Source organism: Trachurus trachurus (genome assembly GCF_905171665.1).
Source record: "Trachurus trachurus genome assembly, chromosome: 3".
NCBI lineage: Eukaryota > Metazoa > Chordata > Actinopteri > Carangiformes > Carangidae > Trachurus > Trachurus trachurus.
In genome coordinates this window covers 30,476,283-30,494,983 of record NC_139893.1, presented here as the reverse complement: position 1 = coordinate 30,494,983, position 18,701 = coordinate 30,476,283, and the positions used below count along the sequence as shown (strand labels likewise).

The 18,701-nt window shown below is 41.9% G+C and overlaps 1 protein-coding gene across 4 annotated transcripts in view; it reads right to left on the bottom strand.

Moving 5' to 3' along the window:
- The window catches only part of samd4a (sterile alpha motif domain containing 4A), a 50,373-nt gene that overhangs the window by 22,181 nt on the left and 9,491 nt on the right, over window positions 1–18,701 (bottom strand). For all 4 annotated transcript variants that reach the window (XR_014595282.1, XR_014595283.1, XR_014595284.1 and 1 more), the window contains exon 3: window positions 1,307–1,909. Coding sequence is in view for 1 of the 4 variants with exons in the window: in XM_083969227.1 (XP_083825353.1) it covers window positions 1,307–1,909 (603 nt within the window). In the remaining 3 variants the exon portion in view is untranslated. The remainder of the gene's footprint in view (window positions 1–1,306; window positions 1,910–18,701) is intronic.

Below are 18,701 nucleotides of genomic sequence, written 5' to 3'. Positions count from 1 at the left end.
GGGGCAGGAGATCAGGTGGCCACTCCAGACAGAGAGGCTGTCAGCATCAGCCCAGCTCAGAGTAGGTGGATCTAATCAAAGAGGTGTTTTCAGGAGGTGCAGCAGCTTTGACCACCTTGATTCTAGGTGTACACAAGAGCAGTCTGATTTGAAATGTAGCCCACATCAGGTCTAAAAAAAAACATACAATCATCAAAAGAAGTTAAGTGTTGAAGGATTTGTGTTCTTGAATCTAGACTTTTAAAAAGAATTGCAAGTTTTTGTATTATTCACACTCTAACAAAAAAAAAAGAAAGTAGAGACACAAAAAATAAGTAAAGTAATTTTTTCATAAATGGTGGCACAATCTGAACTAATCGGTTTTGGCATTTTTCAGTGGAATGGGGTTATCAAAGGAAATAATCCTGCCCTTCCTTTGCTAACTGATGAAAAGAGAATATTAATAAGATATTAGTTTATTTCTTTAATAATACAGTCTAAAATGTGGGCAGGGCTGAGAGTACGTCATGCATCTTCTGTAATATGAGACATTCTGTGTTGGATCTATCTAAATATGAGCAGTAAAACTGTACCAGACACAATAATCCTGTGTTGAAATTGTACTCGTTCCCTTTATGTCCCTTTGAAGTTGACTGAATGGAATAAAAGCAAAAAGAAACCTCACCAGAACGCACACTTGTGGGTGAAGCATTTGGTCTTTTTTTTTTTTTAGTCAAATCTAGTATTTTAAATTCCTATACACAGTTCCACATCATTTTTGGGCAGTCTATCTCAACCTTAAGAAGATCATAGAGTAACTAAGAGAAGGTACAGTTTGGAAAGTGTCACATTGATTTAGAGGATAATTATACATGTCAACCAGATGATAAAATAGCAAACTGGTGAAAACCCTTCATGGGAAACCTCAATGAATCAATTAAGCCCATCTATCATTCTGCAGTGATGTTGGTGGTCTGGAGTATGTAAATCACCGCCTACTGTCAACTATAATGTCTGTTAACCCTTCTCCATGCATACAAAACCTGTACTATGGACGAGGGACACAAATTTATTGCTTTCAGTAACAAGTGCCGTAATAGACAGAAGGAAGCAATAAAATGCCATGACTGTCATGATTTTTTATCATATTTTGAAAACTCACTGCAGTAATGTAATGTATATAATTACATTACATCATCGTACTCATAACATCATCAGGTGTTACACTGTGTGACCCATGCTGCTGGATGTGCGCTACTGAAGCACAAATATGATTAGAAAAGAACACACAGTACAAGGGACAGAGGACAGATGGGGTTTCACTTACTAGTGTTACCGCTTCCACCAGTTCCAACTGTGTTTATGGTTGCTGGCACCGAGGATGATGGGTAGAGAAGCAGGTGCCCATTCTCACAGCCCTGCTGCTGCTGATGCCAGCCTCCGCCCAGGCCCGAGTCCCTGGAGCTCTGCCACCCGTTGAGGCGGTCGTCTGAGCCGTAGCGCTGGTGGTGATGTAAGGAGTACAGGTTGCCTGATGAAGAGGTGTTGGTGGAGGAGGAGGAGGATCCTGATGAAGTGAGGGTGGATGGAGGCGTGGACTGGTGATGATGGTGGTGGTGAGGCCCCGAGGGAGGGGGCCTCTCCAGCGAGTCTCCCCGGGCCGCGGCCCTTTCCTCTAGGTGGTTGAGCCAGAGCGCCAGGGCGGCGCGGTCTTCCAAGGAGGTGGCGGGGTGGATGAGGGCGTAGGACAGGAGCTGGCGAGACTCCTCCAGGTGGTGGCCGTGCTCGATGGTGTGGGCCAGGATGCGTGGCAGCAGGCGCATATACTCACCCTTGGCTTCCACATTGCCAGGTTTGAGCAGCGGGAGGTGGGTGAGGACGAGCGAGATGACGCGTTCCTTAGGCTCTCCTTGCCACTGGCTGATGACTCCTATGAGAGGAAACACAACACAGGAAGCATTATAACCCACTATCGCTATACTTTAATCACAATAATGCATTGGGTGTCATAACTTCAAATATTTGCATCTCATTAAGCTGCCAGCCAATCATGACCTTGACTGACCTGACTGGACCACAGTGATGAAAACAATATCACTGGTTATAGTCTAAAAATTACAGCTAAAACAGCATTCTGCTGCACAAGGTGGTAGCAAAGGCAACTGTAATTAACAGATGGAAAGATGGATTAGTGAACACATGTACGGTTATAAATAGAAGACACCAAGATGATGTCAGGCCCACTGCACTGTCATCCTTCTATTTTGCCATTTCTCTAAACACCCAGCTCTGTAGGCTGCTGCTGGTGGCTGTACAGCTCTATACATAACCTGGAGGTCATGGAGCTCTATTGTTGTACAAGTCAGTAGGCCATTAGGAGCCCATTCCTATCATCTTGGACCAGGGCTATAGATACCAACAGGTCAGGGCAACAGCTTTGGACAACCATACAAATAAAGACAGGATGCAACCGGACGCAGGATGTCTTCACTTCCGGCTGTGGGAATTTGACCACTGCAGCCAGTCTTAATGTATGGATCTTATCTTTACATCTGACACTTGAACCAAAAAAGGGTTAGTCCAAAGATATCACAATGTCACCGTCTAATTTCGTGATGTAGGCCTACAGAATGATTAGCCCTCTGATTGGGCTTTCCAAATAAGGTTCACATTTATTTCATCCCACGAGAAATGAGACAAAAATCATTTAATCTCTCAGTCCTGGTCAAGTGTTCTCACAGCATGGAGCTGACACCTCAACACACCTGTTTACACATAATCCTATGCCTGTGTCTACTCACACAGAGATCAGTAGTCAGTGCAATGGTAAAATAGTTGTTAGTTCATCAAGGTTTCAAACCTGACTGTGTGATTGTGATAGCAATTTTATTATATGATACTGTATATGTCACCAATTAAAACAGGGAGAATGCATGTTCTCAGTAACTTTATTTTGAAATGTCCTATGTGTCTGTACTGTTGATATTAAAGCAGAAGTAAGCGATCCGGTCGTTTTGGCTAACTTCTTGTCAGCCGATGGAGTTAGCAGTCCCCGCCCTCGTCATGGATCTATTGGTCCTCGTCCCTACGTCACCACATTCACACGCATCCCTTGGCTGCACACACAGCCCTTCATGCCGTTCTCTCTCCTCATTGGATAAAGGTTGTAGGATACAAGGAAAGTTTTCTCCTCAGCTTACAGCAGAGCAGAGTGACTGACAGACCCGTGTTTCAGACCAAACACTCTATATAAGTGATTGCCGTCTGAAGATATAACTTTAAGACTTATATTAACACAAACATTCCGCTTACTTCTGCTTTAAGTCAAAGATGAATCCATTGATTTATAATATTTGATCGATCAATTTATAAATCGTTGTAAATTGTATTTTACCAACAAGAACATTTTTATATAATAAACAAAAAGCTTCAGTCTTAGTTGTTTTCAGGCTTTTTCCTGCAGAGCACTTAAGACAATACACAGTGAACCTACCCAGTATTTTATAAATAGAATGAAAAGCAGTCTAAATACTCCTGACTAAAAATTTTCATAGGAACTTTTTTTTTTTTTTTTTTTTGGAAGAAAGGTTCTTCAGATCCATGTCAGTGAATGGGTGACATGAAAGGACATGGCAGAGTGAACTAGGCCAGGCTGTCCCAGAGCTCAGCACACTGCCTACACTTAGGGAGCGGAGGTGGGGAAAGACTGAGGTATAAAGGGGTTTGAAAGGGAGGAGAAAAAAAAATAAATGTAGGGAGGGAGCGCTGTGTGTGTGTGTGTGTGTGTGTGTGTGTGTGTGTGTGTGTGTGTGTGTGTGTGTGTGTGTGTGTGTGTGTGTGTGTGTGTGTGTGTGTGTGTGTGTGTGTGTGTGTGTGTGTGTGTGTGTGTGTGTGTGTGTGTGTGTGTGTGTGTGTGTGTGTGTGTGTGTGAGAGGAGCCAGGGAGTTACTCTACTCTGCTCCAGGGATGATGTAATCCTTCATTCCTCTGAATGAGGCAAGTCTCGGTCCATCCGAGAACAGGAATTGTTCCATGATTAAAACTCATTTATTTCCAAATGACTGGAAAACATTAAGATGTAACACGGAGACCGTCATAAATACTCAGAGAAAGTTTACAGAAGCAGTGGTGTACTGCCAACTTCCATACGTCACCATTACACTGAATTTTTGTCCTTTTGGTCTCAGACTCAATTACTGACGGCAACTAAAATGTCTTGTTGGCATTACAGTCTGTATTAATTTATCAGTATTCATTCCTTATACTCATTTTAAGAATAAACACACTTGTAAAATTAGTTGTTTAAAAAACGTTATATACTGATATGAAACCATCAGCTGAAGTTCTATTTCTTACATTTTTCGGTTTTGGATTGGTGGTTGAATATAACAGGCTACCTGAATATTTTCTGATATCTTATGGACAAAACAATAAATGTATTAGGAACATAATAAAACCAGTGCATCGTTTCTAATGTCTGAAAACAGGTCAGACTGGTCAGCAGTCTGCTATTTTCCAAAAATATTTGCTGCTGAGGTCGACTGTGACTTGACAGATGAGGCTGCCAAAGTGTCACTGTCACATCATATCAAGGACAATCTGTATATTGTTCACTTTACAGAGTGGTTATTAGCACAGTAGATGCTCTCTGTATGGTCTTATTGTTCAGCTGGATTTGAAAGTACATGGCAGGTAGAAAGTCCTTTTATCACTTCACTTGTCACTTCCTCCCACCAAGTAGTTCCACATATTCAAAACCAGAAGAAGATATGTAAAAGCCGAATGTGCTCAATGAACTCCTGTTCAAGGCTGCAGACTGAGATATCAACAGAGATCTGTATTAACATAAAATTGTGTTAAATTCAAAAGATGTTTAGATGTGTAAACCGACAATTATGACTTTGGAAAATCATTTATGTGCATCCACAGAGATCAACTTTGAAATACTTTGTCATATATCTCTTAACCAGTAATACTGATTACTGAACATAATTATTCAGTCAGGATCTCATTTGCCTCAACCTTCACTTTGAACAGATGGTCACTCTGTAGAACGCCACAATGGTGGGACAGCAACAGTTCATTAACCAGGTCTAATTAATCTAAAAAATACTCAACAGTCCAAATACATGTATTATGAAAAGTACCTAAAGTCTAAAGTGCTGTCTGCAGAGAAAGAAAAACTAGTACTTGTGAAATATGGCACTAATTCCCTTTGGAGAGGAGGAAGGAACTGTAGCAAAAGTAAAGGCTTCATGCTAGAAGAAATATGCCTTGTATCACAATCATTCAGGTAGGTTACAATTTGCCAGAAAGTAAAACTTTCGCTCCCTGAATAAATTCATATTTTTTTTAAAAACTAAGCCAGAGGAGAGAAAGTCTGGGAAAAGATTTGAAAACTTAACACCTCAAAGTGAGGTAGCCACTTCAGGCTTGGTGATTCTAAGGTCAAAAGGTCAAGGAGTCTGGCTCGGAGCAGTTCCCCTCAGAGTGAACAAACAGGCTGCATCACTCAAAGCTTAAAGAGGGGTCAGAGTAGTCGCAGCCAACACAGGTCAAAGGTCAGCTGTTAGGAGAAACAAACTGGTCTACCTATCACAGATATGGAACTGATTTTGTCCGACAAGACAGAGAGAGTAACTCGAACCAATGCTGCTCAGAAGTTCATTAATTCATACAATATTAAGAAGTCAAATTAAATTCAAAGCAAACAGGAAGAGAAGGTTTTCCCATACATGCCAGACTCGCTTCCACCCTGAGCCTTGAGGGGAAAGTGCTAATGTCATCCAACTGGAGTAAAAAGGAGGGGAGGAGGAATGAGAGGGGGGGGAGGGGCAATACGACACTGACAGAGGAGAGAAACACTGGAAACACTGAGTTGTCATTCCTCCTTACACAGAAACACTAACAGCTCATTTTCCACCTTCTTCTTTTGTAGTTTCTGACTTGAGAGCTTCACCTTGGACTTCACTCTATTGAACTCATCAACCTCTGCATCCCAGCGTAACAGAGAGGAAGCAGAGGCAGGGCTGGTTATAGAAATGTGAACCCTGCAGATATCAGATTTTCAATAAAGTGAAAACAAAATATGTCGGGTGAAATTGAATGTCGCACTTGTTGAAAAGCAGTCAAAGAAATGAATAAAAAACACACAGAACGCAGAATGCGAGGTATTGAATGAGACAAAGGTTAAATCTGTTCATTCATGTAAGATAGAGAGACAGCGGCATGCTGGGAACTGATGAATCACATCAGCATCACTGAGTAGAATGAGTGAAAAAGAAAGTCAGACATACACAAACAGTGAAACCTCAGACAGAGAGAGTCATTTGTTCGGGGGCTGACACAGCGTTTCCCTACTGTGGACAATGTCTGCTGGTGAACTCTGTGTGCTATCCTGCCCTGGCACTGCCCTCTGACACCCTCTCTGGCACCAACACAATGCTGCTGCTTTCAGCACACCCCTGCCTCTCCGAGTGCAGCTCTTCAAACTGTATGCCTTTCTTCCACAACCTGGCCACTTTATCGTCATTGAGGAATGCAAAATAGAAACAGAAAGCAGACGGACAGACAGACAGGGAAGTCAGTAGGTCACTGCACATTCACCCTAAAAAAAGATCTTTCTATATTATACCTGACAGCAGACCGGGTAAGATGCTCTAATCAAATCTATGCAGTGATGAAGTTATTTAACTGGTTTATTCAAGTTGGTCTATTCAGGAAGTCATGCACTGGACAGATTTAAATGGTTATTGCTGATTATTGGAAATGAAATAGTGCAAAGATGCACGCATGTTTTGAGTTGCTGTACAACAACTGACCTATCTGCTCAGAGAAAGAAAATCCCCAGTTGAAAAGTGTGTGATCATGACTTACTGTATGACAGGGCGTTGTTATAGTCCTGAGTGGGGGATGTGAGTCAGTTTTTCCTAAAATGTAAAGCATCTTACTCAGGGATATTTATCAATAGGATACTACCCACCGACAGGCACAAGACACAACTGAATGCAACAAGTTCACTCTTGTTCTCTGACGGTCGTTCAGCCCCGTTCTGGGAAGCACTGACGTAAAACTGAGGTACAAGTGGGCAAGTCAGTTCAAGGGAATGTGGGTACTTAAGAGAAGAAAATGAATGCCTTTCTGCACAAAATAAGATAATTTCTTGTAACACTTAGTTACTAACAAGTTACTGTACATGGTCCCATCCCTGGAAAACCCCACGGAGTAATGTGACTGGGTCAACAAAATCAGTCATCTGGGTGGAAAAGCAGAGCTTTTCCCTGCTGACACAAAACTCAAAAACACAAAACTCTTGACTTTTGGAGAGATGGCAAAGTTTTCACTCAAATACAGTTGTGTTGGGTCAAAGAACACAAAACCATGTAAGCAATTAAATAATTTAATAAACTGAAATAATAGCCTGCGTTTACATTTTTTGTTCAACTATTATGGTCATCCTTAGCACCATTTGACACTAGTTAACTGACTAGATTTTATTGTTGGGACCTACAGTACTGATTTGTTTCTTTGGATCTGTAAAGTATGGTGGTTTATCTTTCATTTTTGATATGTCTTGAATATTTTAGAAAGTTCCAAAGTTAGTTAGAGCTAGTTTTTACAAACTAGCCTGAGGTTCCTGCTATGAACATGATGTGTTCTACAAAAATTAAAATATTAAATAATCTGATGATCATCACTGATGATAAAGACGAGCTTTGAAATGAAGATGTCTGTGCTGTCTTGTGTCACATGACTCCTGTACCACTGTCACACAGTGTCCTTTGTCACTGTGGTAGATTAGGGACAGGATTCAAATCAGAGGTGTAGCAGTGGCTCGGTGACTCCGAGGTTTTAATGCCAACACTCAAAAAAAAATGCTGAGAAAGCAGAGATCAGCAATAAAAGCTCCTTAAAAAATATTGGTGATTGATATGAAGCACGCTGCATTTCTGAGTAATATGAGTTCTCTGTAACTGTGGAGCCAACAGATGTTCATTGGGGTTTAACTTACTCACCCTGAGCCTGATACGCCGTGTCCCCTTCACATCCGACTCTGATCACAAGACACAAGTGACAGTGGTGGAAACAATGTGATTGTTTTAGCTCATTTGTTACACATTGGTTATGTGCAATCACAAACACACCCCAGTGGAGAGAGACGCACAGTCACCCACACACACACACATTTGTGGAGACTGTTGGTTGGACACATGATTCCTCTCGTTCTATATATAGATAGGTCAACAGCACACAAAGCCACAACAAGGCAGCGAGCACAACAGATAAGACCATATTAGAGGTTACCAAAGGGACACATTAACTCCCAATTGCCCTGACAATGACACACCAACTTTTTATGTATGTGACAGACAAGGAGATGAGAAAAGGTGTGTATGAACCCAGCTCACACCTAAAAAAAAAAAAAACTCTCTGTCAGCCACTGTGAAGTTGTATAAACAGACCTATGTGAGTGGAATATATTAGAATATTCATTAAATAAAACTCAGGTTTTTTTTTGTAAGGGTAAACGAAGCCATAGCTGAGGCTGATCCAAGTAGGGTTAGAGCTAGGGGTTGAAACTAGACCATGGAAAATCTGTGTGTGTGTGCGACTGTGTGGCCTGTAAACCTCTGTCTTGTGCTTCTCCTGTTAGCAAAACAAACATGAGAGTGGCTCATTTTGTGCCACTACCGGCAACTGGCTGTAGCTGTTGTTGATTCAACACCACGTCCGACACAGCATGTTCCCTTTACCAAGCAAAGGACAGCAAACCGAGCGGAAGCAAAAGAGAGCTGACCAACGATAAATAGAGCGATGGGAGGGGGGGCTTCATTTGGGAAAGGACCGGCCAAGGAGGGAGAGAGACATGGAGGGGAGAAAAGAGATGAAAAGGTGAATTAAAATGTCTGTATGAAGAGATCCTGGAATAGACTTTTGAATCAGACACGTGACAACGCAGTCACACAGTTTAGACTCGTATATAACTACATAACAAGACTTCATGGTTCAGACAAAGGCCCACACTGTATGAGGGAGGAATTTGGAAAACAGTTTAGACAACTTGGAAGAAGCTCTGGAAGGAGAAAGGGGAGATAGCGTGGTGGAGGTTACTTGAGGAGAACAAAGTCATGAAAGCCAGAATAGTAGATGGGTGGAGTGAGAGATGGGAGGGGGTAGAAAGGAAAAGTTCCCGCTCCTGCTTTCCGAGCTGGATTCTCCAGCTCAGCAGTGGGGAATGTGCTGGCATACCACAGAGCCTGCTGCTGAAAAATGCAGTGATTCCTAACGGATCCACAGCCAGGCTCACACACACACACACACACAGAGACACACCAAACCCTAGCCCTGTCTGTACGACGGCTCTATCGAACACCAACTAAAACAGATCTTTTTCACACCACATATAACAAGCCACAATATCACAAGTAATAAAACACTAAGCTGAGGTGCTGATCAGGCAATATGTCACATCAAAGAGTGGTGGTGTGTCTACAGTACACTTAGGAAAGTATTTTTCCCATGAGCAAAACTTGTCTTTTAACTAACTTTGAATCGGAAGAGACTGAAACAGCAACAAATAAAACAAAGCTGTTCGTGCGGCTCACTGTCAGATCTCCAACGGCCAAAAGAGGTAGTCAGCAAAGTGACTGTGACTACCCATATGGCAGCGATGACATATGACTAAACATCCTGAAGCATTTTTAATCATCTTTCCCTGTTGGACTCACTGTGGAGGTGGAGGACAGATGCACACTGAAGATGTTAGAGGTCATTCTGAACAACTCGGAGCATCCACTTCATAACACCTTGGTGGACGGCTCCTATCTCTTCGCTACAGGACGGAGAGACATGAAGATCCTTTGTACCTACAGCCATCAGGCTTTTTAATTCTTCTGCAAATGGACAATGAGCTAATAAAGTCATTTTTTATCTATCATATCTTATTTTATATAATTAAAGCAGAAGTAAGCGATCCGGTCGTTTTGGCTAACTTCTTGTCAGTCGATGGAGTTAGCAGTCCCCGCCCTCGTCCCTACGTCACCACATTCACGCGCATCCCTTGGCTGCACACACAGAGAGGACCGCCCCTTTATGCCGTTCTCTCTCCTCATTGGATAAAGGTTGTAGGATACAAGGAAAGTTTTCTCCTCGGCTTACAGCAGAGCAGAGTGACTGACAGACCTGTGTTTCGGACCAAACACTCTATATAAGTGATTGCTGTCAGAAGATATAACTATTTAAGACTTATATTAACACAAACATTCCACTTACTTCTGCTTTAATCTAATCTCATGTGCGTTTTCCAAAAAGAACAGGGCAGATTTTCAAACCTATATCACGGTTATATCACTGAAGTGATATGTGAACTGGCTGTAAAGCTAAATATCCTCAACAGTATACAAGCTAATATTTTGTTCAGATAATTTATTCATTATCAAGCAAAACATATGTACTGGTACTGGTTCCAGCTTTGCAAAGTGAGATTTTTCAGCTTTTCAATGTCTACGAGACAATAGTAGACAAAGAAAACAAGACATCTGAAGACTAATCTGTCTGTCTTCTGAGAAATCATAAGAACATTTTTTTGACAAATGATTATCAAGACAATAATTAGACAGATAACAAGAAAATAATTGCAATAGTTAACCAATGATTAAAAAAACTATTGTTTGCTGGAACCTCTCTACTTTTGTTGTGCAATTGAGTTACACCATAAATAGATTTGTCAGTATCAACACTTGGCTGAGGTAATAAGAAGGTGAAAATAGGAGGGTGAAAAACAGACCAAAAATAAAAAAGAGGAGATGTGAATAAGGAAGAAAAAGAAAACAATGGAGAGGTGGAGAATGGTGGGAAGGTGGTGGGGGGGGGGTTAAGAAAACATAAAGCAAAAGGTCAACAAAGACAAAACCAAAGAAAGCAAAACAGTTACAGGTACCAAGAAAGAATTAGTCAGTTGTGCAAGATGAATATGGAAAATGAAGACTAAAAAGAAACAAAAAAAAGGGGTGAAAAAAGAGCGAGAGCAAGAGAGCAAAGAGTAAAAGCGAAGACAGAGAAAGTGAGGGGCTGGAGGGACACAGTGTGTGTAGTGGAAGAGGTGTGGTACACAAAATGTATGATGTAATTGATATAATGCTATTGCTATATGCTGCAACACCGCACCCAGAGAGAGAGAGGGAGGGAGAGAGAGAGAGAGAGAGAGAGAGAGAGAGAGAGAGAGAGAGAGAGAGAGAGAGAGAGAGAGAGAGAGAGAGAGAGAGAGAGAGAGAGAGAGAGAAACACCATGTCCCAACAAGAAGTGCAGGCAGGCTCCCACAGGCCCCAACACAAGCTTAGGGGCCCTGCACATGGGGGATAGGAGAGGAGAACAGGAAGAGGGTGGATACAAGACACAGCGAGATGGACTGGAAAGTTCAGTGGTGTCAACAGGTTTCAACTGACAAGATGAGACAATCGTACATGTAGTCAACAGGAGGGGAGAACCAGGAACCAAAGAAGAAGAAAGAACCAGGGGTGAAAACAGACGGAACGGGGAGGGGGCATCAGTGCTGCGTGATCAGCCGGATCTTGGCCTGAGCCTGACCTACTGACACATAACTGACTGGAGGGAGGGAGGGACGGAGGAGCACTGTTTACTTCTGTCTGGTATAGTTTGAGCTTTATCTATCTCCTAGCATGCCTTTCCCAACAATAACATGAGACAGAAATTAGGAAAGTGTCATTATTATACAAAATATTTTGATCATGAAGGTATCTGTAAGTGTAGCCTCAACAGGGACCTTTAAAAAAAAATCAGTGCCAGCCATCTTGTCAGACAGCTGAGCTGATTGACAGGAAACCAGCAGTCAAGCTTTCAAGAGATGTGGACGTTTTTTTTAGATCTGTTTTTATATGTGTAATTTTATGTTTTATGTAAGATGTTGTGTTTTTATTTCTGGTACTTTTATTTATTATCCTGTACAGCACTTTGGTCCTCTGTGGATGTTTTAAAGTGCTCAACAAATAAAGTTGGATTGGATTTTTTTGTTTTTTTTAATATTTTTTGTGCATGACACACACTTAACAGAGCAAACCAATGCAAGGAGAGACACAACTACTTAGACAGGTTATCAGTTGGGGGAATATGTATGTATCTTTTAGAATAAGACCTACTGGGCAGCTACATACACTCACATGCATTACATTTAACATTCAAAACTCACATTTCAGTGCCTCAGCTCATCATACTGTATGGGATGTGACAACATCACAACAGCTCACAGTTAAAGGAATTTCCCGTGTTCATCCTGCTGCACCACTGTGCTCGTCATCAACCTCCATCACAGTGAAGGTTACAGATGGTGACTATGAGTCAGTACAGTAAACGTTTACAGCAGCATCCAATGACTCAACTATGACGCTGGAATCTGAGGGGGCTTCTTAACTCGTGGTTCTCATCCACATGTGAGGGGCTGCCTCCCTGCTGTAACTACTCTCATCCTGGGTCCAAACTTTTACTGGTACATCACTGTTTTCTGATAATGGAAAGCAGGAGACATTAGAAAATAATACACAGCCTATAAAACACTTCTTTTAGAAACTTAAGTAAATTATACTTATTTGCAATGTGTTTAATGCGGTTGAGTAACTTTTTCTGAATGAAAATCATTGAATCAATTTCTCTAGAGAACAACTGCCATGCCAATAAAGCAAATTTGAATTGAATTGAATTGAACTGAACTGAACTGACAGAGAGAGAGAGAGAGAGAGAGAGAGAGAGAGAGAGAGAGAGAGAGAGAGAGAGAGAGAGAGAGAGAGAGAGAGGTTCCTATGAGCCACACTAGAACAGGAAGAGGAACACCTTTTCATAGCCGTCTTGATCATCGTTGCCAAGACACCTGGTCAAATTATACAACATTTATATAAAGCCCGGCTCTCATCTGGTTTTCACATTGTGTGTGTGTTTGTGTCGGTGTGTGTGCAGGGGTGTTGGTGTATAGTAGGCGCAAAGTAGGTCTTTTCCTCCTAAGTGCTTATTTATTTAGACAGTGTAATGTTTTAAACAGTCTGTGTGTGTGCACGTGTGTGCATACGCTTACACTTGTAAAGTGGGAAGCACCTGTTGGACGATGAGTTGGACATGTTTGTCGGTATGTGTGTGTTTCTCCAGAGGAAACGGAAAAGAATCATCCCAGCTACTGTGCAAGCATCCTGCTTCACAGGAGGACAGTGCTCCTAACAACATTTTCTTCTATTCTTTTAGAAAATCATACAACTCAACCCAAATCATCAGCTGAACTTCTATGCCATTTTGTCACATCCACAACTTTCCAAAGGTTTTCAAGGTCCATATAAAAACAATGCACACCTCATAATTTCACCTTGACCTCACTGAAATGGATGGCTGTCATCACAAGGACGGGTATCAAGCTATATTTCCTTCCTATATTACTTTCCTTATGTCTAACAGAGAGAGAAAGGAAATTAAATTCCTATTTGCTATAAAAGATGAACTTGTATTTACTTGTATTGTGTTTAAAGACAAACATTCTTAACTTCCATTTGGCTTTAATTTTGTCAAGTAAAACCACATCTGCACATGTCCTGCAGGACTACTTGTTACGTCCTATTCAGCATGCCCCTAATTTGTGAGTGATTTTTTTTTATTGTCTCATCTCTTTCCCAGCAGTGGGGGAGGTTTCCTAGCAGAGGGGAATGGCTGCTGTATGAATGGAGAACAATTCTTCGCTATCCTTTACTCCAACCCCCCTCCCTTCCCACTTCCTCTCGAGTCTTTCATCAACATCCTCTTTTCTCCCCTGCTGCAGTAGTAACCGGTGGTTGAAGTTTCTGGAGGAAGCAGGGTGGGGGGCTGAAAGCAGGGAAACGACTTGCAGTCTACCTGTGGAAGTGTACGTACGCATTGCCCCGGTGTGAAGGAGGCTCTCAATGTGGCAGTCGCAGCTATGCTGGGAATGTGAGCCTCCGCTCTGCCAGGGCTGGACCGTAGAAGCCCACAACTCTATTTAAGGAAATGGCAGTCAGGGGCCCATCGGCCGCTCTCTGCGTCTCTCTGTTTCTCTGTCTCTCTCACTCTGCTCAAACCCCCCTTCCTTTCTTGTACAATAGTGATTATTATTTTCCTTTATGGAAGAAAGGTTTATTTCCATACCTGCTAGGAAGAAGGAGAAACACACACATACACACACAAAGTGCTGGTGGTGCAGTTTGGGTTATTGTTTCAAGTACATATTCCTCATAGGGATATGTCTCCTTAAACTGCTACAGTGTTGTGGTCTGCAAAAAACAAAACAAAAACAACAACCCAGGCAAACAGATGTTTGAAAGAAGGTAAAAGTAGAGGGCACAGCGCATTGCAGGCATCTACTACTGAAGCTCAAGTTCAATGTTTACACAAACAAACAACACGCAGCATTTTCCTAATCTTAATCTGCTGCCTGATATCAACATCATCCGTCTCATGTTGCTGTCTATCATGACAATTATTTAATTTTTTCTGTTCATACTGCTGAATAACTGAATGTTTTGGGGTGGAGGCGTCTGTTTGGCTGAAAATAAGATATGAGGCAAGATTTGGGTTTTCTGACCAATGATGGTCTCAGTGCAGTGTTTCCCATACATTCATTTCATTCATCTCCGCATAGCGCTCTTTCTCCGTTATTGACGTTCACATACACACAGAGAAGCGCGCATGCATGACAGGAGTGCGCGGTAAAAGCAAAACTCATACAGACCGATCGCCACCCCCCCACCCCCGTCAGACGATCCAGTCGCAACCCTGTGATGCAAATTCATGTGAAATGAGTGTCAGATGGGTTCATCAAGTCACCTTAGCTTACCTATAGCTCTAGCATCCGGCTACAACAGAACATGAGTTCATACAACGAAAACACACACAGAGACCCATTCAGAAAAACATGACAGCACAAGAGGCCAAAGCCACGAGACTTCAACTACAGCCAATCAGTGGAGAGAGGTGGTCATAGCTGATTACTAAAGCTACATTACTAGACTGCATTATTACTGCATTATTACTGCACTGATTATAGATGTGCCGACATTCAATATCACTCAATATAGAGATGTATATTATGTTCATCCATATTGTGTAACATTATAGTAGGCGGGGGGATATAATATTCTCTGCAGTAATTTAACTCATCACTTCAAGCAGGATTTTAAAGTTTGTGAACTAAATGATGTGGTTTACAACTTGCAGTGCTTGCTGGTTGAGTGGTTAGAGCACATCCCATCCCATGTTGGCGTGGGAGGTGGTGATCACCAATTGCCGACCAAGCCGACCCTTACTGCATGACATTCCCCCTACTCTCTCTCTCTCCCTGCTTTCCTGTCTTTCTTCATTCTACTATCAAAAAAAGACATAAGATGCGGAAAACCGAAAAAAGAAAAATAAATAAATAATGTAATTCTTCGCAATCGTCATTTCAAACAAGAATCTGAATGTCTCCTATTCATTTGGGATATGTTAAAGTCTTAAAATCTACAAATCTGGGGCGCCATGTGGCGCAATGGGTTAAGCAGGTGAGGTGCCCCATATGCAGAGGCCACAGTCAGCCCCAGTTTGAATCCTGCATCATGTGGCCCTTTCCCCTCTCTCTGCCTCCCCATTTCCTGTCTCTCTCTGCTATCCAATAAAGGCAAAAAATCCCAAAAATATACAAAAAAAAAAAAATCAAATCTACAAATCTATTTACTTTAGGGTTTGTTAACTTTCCACAGCAATCTAGCCAACATCATTTTGAACTTCCTTCCTCCTTAAAACGCATAGTAAAGAAGGAAAATACTGAGATATCCAACTGAAATAATTACTGGTGATGGTCTAGTTGGCTTTACAGTGTGATTCACACTGACCCCAGGTCAGGCTGTGAAGCACCTAGGTGAGTCCAGCTGCAGACAGCGAACACAGCTTCCTAGAGGAGTCTGGTTTGGATGAGGTCATTTCCACCCACCAGGGACGCCAAGTCTCCTGTTGTATGGCAGTCACAGCAACCGTTGCCATAGGGCTCTCTTGCTGGACTGGTCGTGCTGATGTCACTCGGTTGGTCATGGCCAGCGCCGTGTCAACCAATCAGAAGTAAACGAGAGTGGTCGGCGGCGCCTTGCTGTGTCTTAACTGTCACCGTCCATTCATGTGAGGACAGAAGGGACAGTCAGAGACACAGCTGAGACTGGAGCACAGCCCAACATTAAGGTTTTGGCTCAACTGCTGTGGACCAGCGAACTAAAAACCTGCCAAGAATACTTTTCTTCCTCACAGCAAACCCTCTCATGTTAAGACGACTTCAGCCTTTTCCAACATTATGGTAGGAAGAAGACGTGTTATGGTATTCAAAGACTTAAAAAACACTGAGCTCTTATGCTTACTCTGTAAAGTACTTTGCAAAAAAAATGAGGCCGTCAACTCCAGAGAGACTCAGTCAACTGAGATGGACAGCAGCGTTACAGTGGATGCTCTTCCCTCACATGAAAACATCTGGCACATACACCAACTTGCTGACAGGACTTAAACCTGACATACATTTGTTCACATTTTGACCTGTATCACAGTAAAATAACTAAACTTCACTATTCACCACTGAAGTCATTTGCTATTTAAAATAGTGAAAGTGAGAATCATCGTCAGCTTAAGAAACTTCTACCCGAATTCTGGTTGTCTGTCACTAAACTCCAATGTCTTATGGCAGTGTTTTTCAACCTTGGGGTCGGGACCCCATGTGGGGTCACCTGGATTTCAAATGGGGTCGCCTGAAATGTCTAGTAATTGATAAAAAAAAATGACTGATAACAATTCTTTTAACTAATTATTGTTATGGTTAAAAACACCACACACAATCTCAAACAACTATATTTTCACTTTCTCAAATATAAATCAAGTTCAAATAAAATGCAACAATATCTGAGCTGGCTCATCTTGATTGATGGCCACAGTCACATGATCGTGGGGTCGCCAGAAATTTGTGATTTCAAGTCAAAAATGTCAAAATGGGGTCACGAGCCAAACAAGGTTGGAAACCACTGTCTTATAGTGTATTTTCCCCATCACTGTCAAATTTATGCAATTAGGTTTTCATTCATCTAGAAATATCATGGTCTCTCACAGTAAAATACAGAACTGAAAGTTCATCATAAGTTTATACAGATATTTAAACTATGCCTCCACAAGATGAAAACTGTGACTGGCTTTTGTTTTCACCTACAGTTTTTGACACCAGTAGAGATAACCGATAGTCAAGACAATGCAAGAAGGCTCATCTTTAATGACACACAGAACAGCTATCCCCCTCCCCATCAGAATAAATGAAATAATCATATTAATATAATTACACACCAGCCCACTGTTGCTGCTCTATATCAGAAAATGATTTAGGTAATGTAAACATCATTACTGTGGGGAATAATAACAGCAGGAGATGGCCTAATCATGTCAAGTGTTACTATCAGTTGATTCATCACTCAATTATCAAGTAATCATAACTACACTACATCTACAGGAGGGCTGCTGTTAACTCCTTGCATCAGACACACCGTTTGCTCGATATTTTCTTTATTTACCCAAGTTGTCAGCTGCAGGTGTACACTTTCGCTCTGTTGATCGCCAAGTACAGCTTCTTATTATTAGATAAATTATGGGCTGACAGTGTACAGTCTGCAGGCCAGCATCTTCCTCGTTCCAAGTCAAACTTAGGTTATTTTGTGGGCTGCCTTGTCTGCTAAGATCTGCTTGTCTGCAGTTGGGACTGGATGGCTCCCAAGCTTAAACAGCCTTCTTACACAGAGGTGTACTGTATAGCACAGCCAGCTGCCTGAGAGCGGGGTGGGGTTGAGGAAAGGGCTGGGCTGGGTCTGTGGGGGCTATATGAGGAAACATTATACGCCTGTATGTCTGGTCTGGTCAGGGCGAGACTGACTGGTCATCTGTGAGACAGGCTGGTATCCCTCACCTGTTCTCACCCTCTCTCATTCTCTATTACATGCTCTCTCTCTCTCTGACACACGCACACACACATACATACATACACAAATCAACTAGTTGTGACTTAGCAATGTTCAGTACATTTTACTGTATAATAATTTCCTTGATATGCATTCAGACAACCTAGAACATGGAACAAATGAAAATAAATTGTTTATTGCTTATAGCAGGTACTCTTTGGCTAATCAGACAGCACAACAACTTACAAAACCAGATCCCAGTTGGCTTAGAAAATGGGTGTGTATGATAAACAGCTACCAACATAGTACCATTAATTGTTGCAATGACGATGACAACCACAACTAAAAGAAAAATAGCCACAAGGCATTTCCTCCTGCTTCTTCTTCTAACAGTTTCTGTCATTGGCTTGGTAATGACTAGGCATGGCCCCCTTCTCAAGCAACATAATTTGGCTACCGTAACTAGCACTTCATCATAAGTAACGTAGGCCCATTTTAGCAAAGGTCTACACCGTTATCTCATCCATTAGTCTCGTGTTTCAAAACAAATCCAAAAGCCAATAGTTTCATTACATTGTACGGTAATTATGGCACTATTAGCCTTGCTAATATTATCTTAGTATTGAGAAAATTGACTGATGGATGGATTGAAAATGGAAGTGCTGGGGGCTTCACAGAATGTCTGAGGGAGCAGCAACCCACCTCACTGAAGAGTCAGAACTGCCCAGACTGTTTATTGCTGCAGATACTGTACGTCTCCATAC